Source organism: Camelina sativa, chromosome 12 (genome assembly GCF_030686135.1).
Source record: "Camelina sativa cultivar CO46 ecotype springtype chromosome 12, ASM3068613v1".
Classification (NCBI taxonomy): Eukaryota; Viridiplantae; Streptophyta; class Magnoliopsida; order Brassicales; family Brassicaceae; genus Camelina; species Camelina sativa.
Window position 1 is genome coordinate 15,771,376 of NC_141891.1, and position 10,798 is coordinate 15,782,173.

The 10,798-nt window shown below is 39.2% G+C and overlaps 2 protein-coding genes and 1 pseudogene across 2 annotated transcripts; 2 read left to right on the forward strand and 1 right to left on the reverse strand.

The window, feature by feature from the left end:
• Positions 1-1,851: 1,851 nt before the first annotated feature.
• On the forward strand, positions 1,852-3,102 carry LOC147930568 (uncharacterized). The gene has a single exon (XM_087476934.1). The coding sequence runs from the start codon at positions 1,852-1,854 to the stop codon at positions 3,100-3,102; it is 1,251 nt and encodes a 416-aa protein (XP_087333060.1).
• A 1,003-nt stretch (positions 3,103-4,105) lies between these two features.
• Positions 4,106-4,573, forward strand: LOC147930569 (uncharacterized). Its single transcript, XM_087476935.1, has one exon. The coding sequence runs from the start codon at positions 4,106-4,108 to the stop codon at positions 4,571-4,573; it is 468 nt and encodes a 155-aa protein (XP_087333061.1).
• A 2,614-nt stretch (positions 4,574-7,187) lies between these two features.
• Positions 7,188-10,005, reverse strand: LOC147930570 (uncharacterized; annotated as a pseudogene).
• Between the last annotated feature and the right edge of the window lie 793 nt (positions 10,006-10,798).

Genomic DNA, 10,798 nt, shown 5'->3' on the forward strand with positions numbered 1-10,798 from the left:
TTGTTATGCATTTAGCTAAGATAACTAGTCATTTTGCATCATTTTAGAACCTCTTTTATACACTTTGCATATTTAGGAAGTTTTTCCATCATCCTTGCATACATTGTACATTCGAAGTATTTCAGGTGTTTAGGAGACGTCGGAGACGCAGACGATCGAGCCACTCTCAGCGGCCGCAATCGAGCCATCCTCAACCGCCGCAATCGAGCCACTCTCAACCTACGCAATCGAGCCACTCTCAACCTACGCAATCGAGCCACTCTCAGCGGCACCAATCGAGCAACTCTCAGCGGCACCAATCGACCCACTCTCAGGGCATTAGTCGAGCTGCACCAATCGAGCCACTCGTGAGTCACCACTCGAATCACCACTCGAGCCATCACTCGAGCCCCCGATCGGGGGATTCAACTTTTGACGTCTTCATCAAAGTTGTAGCGAATTGAGTCATCTTTCCAATGCCGTTTATTTCAAGTCAATCGGAGTCGTGGTTCAAGAGGTATCACCATTTAAATGGAGACATATACACCCAGCTCGAGTCGCATCACCTCCACTCGACCCCCCTCGAGTTGTATGACCTCGACTCGATCCGTTCCACTCGACCGCACCCCAGGGACAGACGACACGCGATGACCGCACATGTTTGGTTTCACACGCTTCAGAAGATTCCCGAACCGACGCTCTATCTTGTCGTTTTTAAGTTTTAGGGATTCACGCGTTTTTACTATAAATACACTTTGTTAAGTCTTGTTTTGTACATCTTGTCTTTTATCTCGATTTTCTTTTGTAATGTTGACCTAGCCACCAAAAACGTACTCCGATCTTTTAATCCAGATAGCTTTGATTTTATTGAGTTTTTGCATTGGATTTCTTCTACAAAGCTGTTCTTCTCATTTCTATCTATCTACTATTCTTTGTTCAATATTTTCTGGATTTGTATCTTTGATGATGATTTTCGGATCTGAGTAGTGTGTTAGTTCTTGAGGATGAGATATATTAGGTGGAGGATCTTAGGATGTAGAGTGTTTAAGCTTTGATTGTATGATTCCCTTCTGGACTAGAGTTAGAAATACTAGTTTCTCTCTGATCAATTGGGACTAGGTTCGAGACATTTCCACACCCAAAAGGTGTTTGATGAAATGTCTGACCAACTAGTGACAGAGACTTATGTTCCTAGCCTAAGAGATTAGTTGTCTAGGATGTTTGTTGATGTGAATGAACTTGTTTGTCATGCCTGCTCGACCATGTTTCTCTAGCGAGAGCTAGGTATGGAAGTGGTTGAGTCTGAGTAGCTTTTGCCAAGAGATTGGATTAGCTAAGTTGTGATGTTCATTGTTTAGGGATAATTTGCTTGTGGTATGTTAGACACTCTGTAGACTAGGATATTCCACCGACATCAATTACTCCCATCCTTAGGACTTTTCTCTTTTTCATTGATATTACATTTCCGATACTGTTTCATTTGTTCATGCTTAGAATCTTTTTCGGTTTCACTTATTCTTGTTCGCTTCTTGTCATACATTTTTGTTTCTGATTCCGTGACTCATTTCCGTTTAGTATTTTGACCATTGTAGGATTGTTAGAAAAACACTCTTTTTGAATTGGCTTAACTTGTGACTTCTTGATTGTATCTTGAGTGATAGTAAAGATTCCCAATTGGATTGACACCTTAAGTATTACAACTGCATAAGGTTAATTGAACCTGCTAGGAAGACACACAAAAATCCTAGTATCAATGCTTCAGCAATTCTCCAAGATACCCCTCTTGTTTATGTCACAAATGATAGATCAGTTCAGAACTTGATAGATTTTAGTAGTAGGAATGTTGTTCGCTTTTGCGTTTCTACGCGATGCATGGATGGACAGCCGGTTAAAGAATATGTTAATGATATAAACAACTCGTGTTCTGCTGACGATGGGGAGCCAACAGATGAATTTGGTAACAATGTAGATCCAGGTGCCGAAGAATGTGCAGAAGCTTTCCATGATGATGACCATGCAGATGAGAAGCCGAAAGATGTTGATGACATGGATTTGGATTACAGTGAGTACGGGAAATTTGAAGATGAAGATGACGATGGAGATGGAGATGACCTGGATGTAGATTCTGAAGAAGGGAAACCGTTTTTTGGTGGTATTCATGGACAATTAAATAATCCATGGATAGACCAACTGAAAGTAGGTCAATGCTTTCCATGCAAAGATGATATCATAACTGAGGTGTGTTTGACCGCTGTGATGTTAAAATTCTCTTTCAAAATTAAGAAGTCCACAAAGTCTTGGTTGGTGGCAATATGCTCTGTGCCAGGATGTACATGGAGGGTCGTGGCCAGTGTGAAGAATGACCCAAACACTTTTTGGGTCACCAAATATTTGAACGTGCATACATGTTCTATTGTGGACCGCGACTCTAACCGTAAGCATTACACTCCTAAATATATTGGGAGGCGTTTTATAGACCATGTAGGAATAGTAGATGGTGTTGTCCCACAACATATCAAAGATTCAATGAGGACAATGTTTGGTATGATTTTGGATTATACAAATTCGTACAGGGCTTTACAATATGCCCAAAAATATGTGAGAGGAAGCGCCGAATCCGGATATGCGAAGTTGCCTTATTGTCTTAGGAAATTAGAGCAGTCAAACCCTGGAAGTGTCGTTGACATTGTTGTTGATGACGAGCATAGGTTTAAGTCCCTTTTCATATCTTTCGATGCTTCAATCCGTGGTTTCAATTACGTGAGGCGAGTTATTGTGGTTGATGGGACCCATCTCACTAGCAAGTATGAAGGTGTATTGCTAGTTGCTTGCACAGAGGATGGTAACTTTCAGATATTTTCGTTGACTTTTGGAATTGTCGACTCAGAGTGTTATGCTTCATGGGAGTGGTTTTTCACCAAATTAAGTGAGTGTATCTCGGATGAATATCCATTGGTAGTAGTTTCGGATAGGCACAATTCGATAACTAAAGCATGTCGCAATGTTATGCCATGGGCAACACGAGGGATATGTTACTACCATCTCCAACAAAACATAATTTCTAATTTTAATGGAAAGCAACTGATGTACTTGGTGAAAGGGGCAGCATATGCATACACATGATGATTACAACCGCTAGATGGTCTCACTTACTAACGTAAATCCGGCCCTTGCAGCGTACTTGAATGAGGCAGATCCAGCTTTATGGTCTCGAGTTTACTGTCTAGGAGATAGATACAACATCAAGACTATTAACATTGCGGAATCTATCAACTCCATGCTAAAGAAAGCCAAAGGTTATCTCATCACATATCTCATTGAGTTTATTACGAAAAAGTTAGGTAGGTGTTATTGGAAAAGACGAGAGGATGCACTGAATCTGACAACTACTTTTAGCCGGGGTGTTGAGTACTTATTGGCCGTAAGGGAGCATTACCCAGATATGATGACGGTTGAACGCATAGATGGTTGACGTTTCCAAGTTAAGGGAGGGCAACGTGACTGTATGGTTAACTTCGAAGCAAAATCTTATTCATGCGGGGTGTTTGATGTTGAGAAAATACCTTGTTCACATGCAATTAAGGCTGCCAAGTCAAATGGTTGGCATATGTCTACCGTGACCGATCCTTACTATAGAAAAGATTTTGTATATGCGTCGTACGCGACTAACATCATGCCCAATGTCGAGCACGATCCAATTGGGTCAGATGTCCGATGTATACCTCCCGTACCGAAGCGTCAGCCTGGCTAGAACTATTACGTAAAAAAGGGAGCAAGCCGAGAAAGGCTCAGAAGCCATATGCTTGTTCAAAATGCAGGCAGCCTGGACATACTCGACCTCATTGTGTGAGTAACATTCACTTGACTATTTTTAATGTTTTGTGGATGCTCGTCGGTTATACTAACAAGTATTTGTTCAGGTTGCTGAAGACGGAGAATAGAAGTTGACTTCCTCGTGAAATCTACTAATGAGAATTTCCTTAGCAGTAATTTGTCTTTGTAATATTTACGGGATTATTCCACGTGTTCAAGTCGACATTATTAAAGACAGTGTTTGCCTGTCATTTTCTCCTAAGGGGATTTCATTTTCTTCTCTTCTTCGTCAACTAGCATCAGATAGAGAATGATGAGTCAAATTTCAGGGTCAGAGTCTGATACAAATTCGCAAATACAAATTCCTGGTCCAATCTGCAACTACTGCGGTAGATCGACGATACTTGTGAAATCATGGACAGATGCAAATCCAGGAAGAAATTTCTTCAGATGCACTGTTCATGGGTTTTCCAATTGGTCAGACGAAGAACCATCACTTGGTTGGCAAAAGCGGAGCTTATTGGAGGCGAGGGAAGAGATTCATCGGCAGAAGGAAAAAATCAAGGTACTTAAAGAATCTATAAGAGCAATGAATAAACAAGTTGTTAATGGTTTGGTGAACTCTGAGTTGGTTAACAAATATGAGGAAGATAAGAAGAAGTTTGAATGTGATGTGATGGTAGCTAATGACAGGGAAAAAATGCTTCGACAATTCATGGTATTGTCTTGGATAGGTTTCATTGTTGTCATCGCCATGATTCTTGGGATGGGTATGAAATAGGTTGCAGTAGAAGTTTCCGAATTAACTTCAATCAGATGTCTACTAAGCTTTCGCTACTTGTATCTCTTTTTCTACGACTTTTTTTTTTTTTGGTTTTTTTTTTAGGTCTGCTACGCTATTTCACCCTGTTTTAAGCTTAACGTTTGAAGTCACAAGAATGTAACGAGAACTGCCAAAATTTACCAATATTCCACATAAACCTAGAAGACAACAAGAGCAATCATCCTAATACATTAGAGTTTAATAAGGAGGATCGCACAAAAAATTTCAAGATCCTGCCCATCATCAGAGTTTAACAAGAAGGATCCCACCCACAAAATATCAAGATCCCCCAACAGAAAGAAAACATCATCCTAATAAGTCATACATAATTAGTTTAAGTTATTGAAACAAATTTCTTAGTTAGTCCCGGATTGGGGGAGGATCATAGAGCCCAAAGTCTTCGACATAGTTCTGCTCATTTGGTCCACGACATTCAATCTCGTGAAATAAGTCACAAGCCAGCTTCTCCCTTATCCATGTGATGTTTGCGTTGCACAAAGCAGGAGGGAAGGTTATTCTGTGGGCATGGCATTCTATGTACTTCAAAGTATAAACACCACAGTCACCTGGCTTCCTGTTCAAAGGCACTCCCTTTATAACCCGCTCATGTGTGAACTTCTCGTACGAGTACATTTGTTTGTGGTCATGGCTGGCTAACTCCCACAGCACGTAAGAAACCATCACGGCAATAGGCTCAACTGCAGATGCAAGCTCTTCGTCGTTGGTGACACTTGGAATGTTGTCCCAGACGATGATGTGTCTCTTTGGAATCGAGATCCACAAAGCAACCTAGTTCGTCGATTTGACGTTTAGCAGTGCGTATAAGTCGTCCACTTCCAGACTCCTCTGTCTGTTAGTCTGAGCATACAGTGGATACTCCCCTGCGTGGTAGCTGAAAGCACCGGCAGGCAGAAGTTTTCCAGATCCATTAGCGTGTGGCTCAGACTTGACAAAATCAAAGTACTTGGATGTCCACAGATGAGTGAACATTGCGTCTAGGAAGGCAACTATATTTGATTTAAACAACTGTGGATGCAGTGTGTATCGATGTCTCAATAGATTCAGACCGGCATCCATGTGATGGATATGAGTTTGAAAACGAAGTTAAAATAATATTGAAGATTGTCAAAGTAAATCTTATAAGAAGTTTTCTAGTAGACTTACCGAATCTCGTAGCCACTGGGTTCTTGTTTGCAGTTCGTACCACCATAGAAAATTTCAAGATTTATCTGAAACTTTGCTCTTGAAAGTCCTGCGGGTGAAGAAAATGATTTGGAAACATGTAAGTTATTAGAGGTTTCGAAACATAGAATGGTTTGGAAACATAGAAGGTTGTTAACTTACGGATCTTTCTTTAAGAAATCAAACAAAATCTTCTTCTTCTCCTTGTCTGCTTTCTCAATCTGATTGTATGCAGACGTAGCTGTTAGAGCCTTGAAGCCAACCTCTTAGCCCTTTCAGCCTTGCCATGTGCCGCAATTCTAGCAGCTTCTATCCTCGGTTCTTGTTTCTTAGCTCTTGCAGACAAGTCAGCTACAGTTGGGATTTCTGTTCGAAGGAACATAGCTGGATCTGAATCAGTGTCAGATGATTCAGAGCTCACTACCCAAGGCACCTTCGTATCTGTTCGAGCAACAAATGGAAGTGGTTTATCTTTCAGACTTGAAGATTGACCTGGCTTGTTCTATAAATTCCGATTTAAAAGTTATATGATTATTGATGAAAACAAACAAATAATATTAAAGTTGCAGCATATGTTTAAAAGTCTCGAATAAAACAAAGACAATATGATTATTGAAGTCTACTTCACATCAGGAAGTCTACTTGATACACTTGATATTGTCTGCGAAGTTGACAACTTCTGGAAGTCTATTTTTTCTTCGCCTTGTACCTGGTATTGTGATTGTGAGGGATCGTAGTAGGAATTTGCAAGTGTTCAGAACTAACCATATCCGTTTTTTGATTGACAGACTCTTCATTTTTCCCAGTTGCTTCTTGAGTGGCAGTCTGTTCCTTTGATAAAGGATCTGCCTCTGACTTACTAGTTACATCTCCCTTCACTTTGGTAAGATCCGAAGCCAGATTTTCAGTCTTCTCATTCAGCATGTCAAACCTTGAATCAAAACTGCTGAATCCGTCCTTAATCTCTTGAAGCACAGCTGCTCCCCACATGCCGAGCTCTTCTTAATAGAATCCAGGAGATTAAAATCCAGGTCAGTTGAAGGACCTGGACAATGCCTCTTCCCACTTGGTTCACCATATGTACCGGCTCTTTTCTTCTCACCCTTTTCCTCCTCCTCCACCTTCGCATTGTTGGATTCATAAATACCGTCCGTCTCCCACAAACCTCTCCCCCACTTCCATGGACCAAAATCCCCATTGAACACTCTCAAAATATTATCAATTTTGCCATCTGCTTCATCCTCTTCCCAAACAGGGCTAATCATGCCACCAATAGTTTTAAAGTGATTGAAACGAGTCTACATTTGATATAAAACAGTGTAGTTGTTCAAATCTAACACGATAGTGGTTAAGAGTGTTGTTAATAGACAAATCTAAGATAGTAGATAAACTATATGCGTATCTGTTTTAGAATGCCCTCTTTGACATATTTTCTACCGCGAGAACCGCGGTAAGCAAGCAACGGTAGAGTTGGTTTATTAGGCAACGGGTCGTCAAATTTCTTGGCAAAATCTGGCATAGATTCGTACACCCAAATCTGCAGAGGTTTGACAAATCCGTCTATTGTGTAACTCTTGTTTATGTCCTTCTCCTTCACAGACTGAATGAGATTCTTGAAAGCAACTCTTCCCCAGGGATAATCAAGAAATGCATCTAAATCCATGACTAGCCTAGCCATATTTAGACGGGTGGGTGTTGAGGGTTTTCTAGCTTCTATAAACCCATCGTAGATGGCTTATTAACCCAATCTAATACGATCTACTCTATCCCAAGAGTAAGCGTTCTTACATGCTGCAACGAGTTGCTCAATACTCGGACCACTATCTTAACTGACTCCAAAATTCTCCCAAAACTCTTCCATCTCGTCTGTAAGTTCAATCTGTGGCTGCTCCAAGGACTCGACATCTTCACAGTTAAGTCCAGTGATGGCTTCAAACTCATTCAAAGAAAATCTTAACGGGTTAGATCCAACCAGACTTCATATCTCGTACTTTTTGTTGCAGACTATCTGAAAGCTGAGCATACGGTGAACCAGTCTGGAAGCCCATCCGAATTGGAGACGGTTGAACTGTAAGAAGACACCCAGTCGAGAGTCACGAACCTCATCCCATTCATCCGTTTCGAGAGCTTTGTACAGTTCATCAAACAGCTTCATATCGTTGCTGTAATAGCCGATGCTTTTACGCGGAAACGGTTCCTCACCCTTTGTGTAAAACCTCCGAGGAAATTCTGGATTGTTCGCCTCCTCCATTTTGCAAGATAAGATTAGGTTTGGCGGGAAATTAGAAATTGAGAGATTGAGATGGAAGAAGACAAATACAATAAGTCTACAATTGAATTGAAAAAGATGTCTAAAATCAAATTGAAAAAGAAGTCAACCTTTAGTTTAGTCGAAGAGGAAACGGCGGCGAAGACGTTGCAGCGAAGATGAAGCGGCGGGGTTGAAGAATACAGAGTTCGGCGAGATATGGTACAAAGACGTTAAGCAAGGTAAGCAAAAAGACAATCCGAAAGATGGAGATTTAAGTTTAACACGAAAAGAAATGGGAAAATCAACCGTTAGTGATAAGCGGAAGAGATAAGCGGAATAGAAAAGTTGACAAGAATATGAGCAAGACGGAATCAAAGATAACTATAGTTGTTATCATGGTTTTAAGTTGTGCAAAATTATAATAATTATAATAATCCCGGTTTTAAAAAACCAATTCCTGGTTATTTGAAACAGTACCAGAAAATTATTGATGAAAATCGATTAAAACCGGATCCCGCTTATCGGTAAACCAATTCCCGCTTATCGGTAAATTAAACAAATATATATATATTACCGCCAACTAACGTCAAATCAATTTATACCTTGTAATGATTATGTTGATGACTTCTCTGGCAGACTTTTCCATGGGAAACTGAACCGTCTGCAAATCAATCAAATCAAATTAATATTTGTACTAATTATGCTGAAGACTTATTAGGAAGACTTCTTCCTGGGAAACTAAACCATACTTTAAACTGCAAATCAATCTAATCAACCAAATTAATACATCGTTAACGACGATGAACGAGTTTCTAACTTTCTATGATATAGGGACAAAAGTTGCGGGTGAATATAGAATTCTACACTTATAAGTATGAAATGAAGTGATATAGAAACTTTCTAAGAATAATTATCCAACCGTGAATGATTTCAGTCTCCGATTCTTCGTGGATGTGATGATTTAGATTGACCGATAAAGATACTGAAAGACATTCAATCTCCAATTCTCCATCGTGAAGATGAACTACTTTTTCGGTTGCAGTTTTAAAATAATCAGAAGGCCCATGACTTGGTTTATATATATGAGACGAAACGGTTACAATGAACAGTTACATATAATTAATTAATAACGCAAACTATCACGTCGTAAATCATTAACGAGTATACTTCACACGCAGACTTCATCGCCTGACTTCTTTACTCACATTGTACGAATGACTTCATAATCTAAGTTTTAAGTCTTATGTAAATGGTTGAAGTCTACTAAATAAGTCAACTACTGAAGTCAACAAAGTTGTCCAAATATTATAGAAACTGAAGCAAATTCACAGATTACAAACATAAATACGCTATTCAAATAAACAGACACGATAAAGAAAGGTTCACAGATTTTAGTGAAAGATCTACGAAACCAAAGAGATAAATACAACAATGAGGATTATACCGGCGATTAACACATTCTCGACCACCCAGCGTACACGACGAACTGACAGACGTAATTTCTTCATCTGATCTTTCACCTTGTATAGCTCCTGCTGAACCCATAACATATCTTCATTTTCCTGGATGGCTGTAATAGAATCCCTTTGGTCAGCAAGTCCACCTCGTATTGCTTGAAATTCTTGCATAATAGCCTCATCCCACCATTTCATAATATGGTCCTCTCCATCCTATACAAAGAAATAAATATACCCATAAGAATATTATTTATACTCAAATAATAATTATACCAAACGAATAAACCACCACACAGTCTAACAACCTCATAGTTATTGCATCCAAAGAAAATCCTTCCAGGATTGTCGGCTGTAGTGGAACATTTCATAATGGTTTCCCTTCCGCATAAACATTTGTCAGGAATTCCAACTGTCATGCCAAGAAAGTTTACTTCGGGTGGACCTTCACTCCATACTTGCAAAGAACTAGAAGATGGCTGAGTGTAGCTGTGTAACCCCATATCTGTGTGCAAAATGAACAAAAAACGATGAGAACATATATATTTTTTGAACAAAATTAGCTAAAGCGTTACAAAAGCAAATCGCCAACGAGAATGATGAGAATACTTATCTGAGATGTCCTTGAGTTTTGAAGACGATAAATGATGAGAATACAATCTGAATTCTTGAGCGCAACAATATCAGAAATTTTTGAGAGAGAAATTTTGGAGAGAGAGAGAGAGATCACATAAAAAACTAGGGTTGAATTACAGAAAGAAGTATATATATGGTTAAATTATCCGGTTAGGTTAATTATCCGGTTAGGTTAAAATCAAAGAATCGGTACGCATTCGGTTAGGTTCAGCTATCGGTTTGGTTAAATTATCGGTGAAATTAAGATAATATAATATTAATGGTTGATGGCATAACAAAGTTAACCACCAATAGTCTACAGAGAAGTCTACTTAAGCAAACTCTAAATCAAATAATTTTAGCCTAATCAATCTTTTCTCCCTTAATTTTACTGGTTTATATGTAAATTTATTATAATTTTTTAATTAAAATTTAAACTATAATTAAGGAGTAGACATATTTTTATGTCTTCTTGTTGACGTCAATTTGTAATCCACCTTAAAAAAAACTATTGCAGACTTCCTCCAGGTTACATCTGTCATTACGGCTTCTGTTTTTTGTTTGGTCGTAAGGGAGTCAACTGTAATTTCAGTACCCTTAGTGGTTATGTTTCTCAAATATCGAATATGGGGTCTACTATTGCATTCAAGACCAAATAAAGGTCTACAAAATGCAATTGTC

Coding starts and splice junctions, on each gene's coding strand:
- LOC147930568 (XM_087476934.1), top strand. CDS start 1,852: ATGGATGGACAGCCGGTTAAAGAATATGTTAATGATATAAACAACTCG.
- LOC147930569 (XM_087476935.1), top strand. CDS start 4,106: ATGAGTCAAATTTCAGGGTCAGAGTCTGATACAAATTCGCAAATACAA.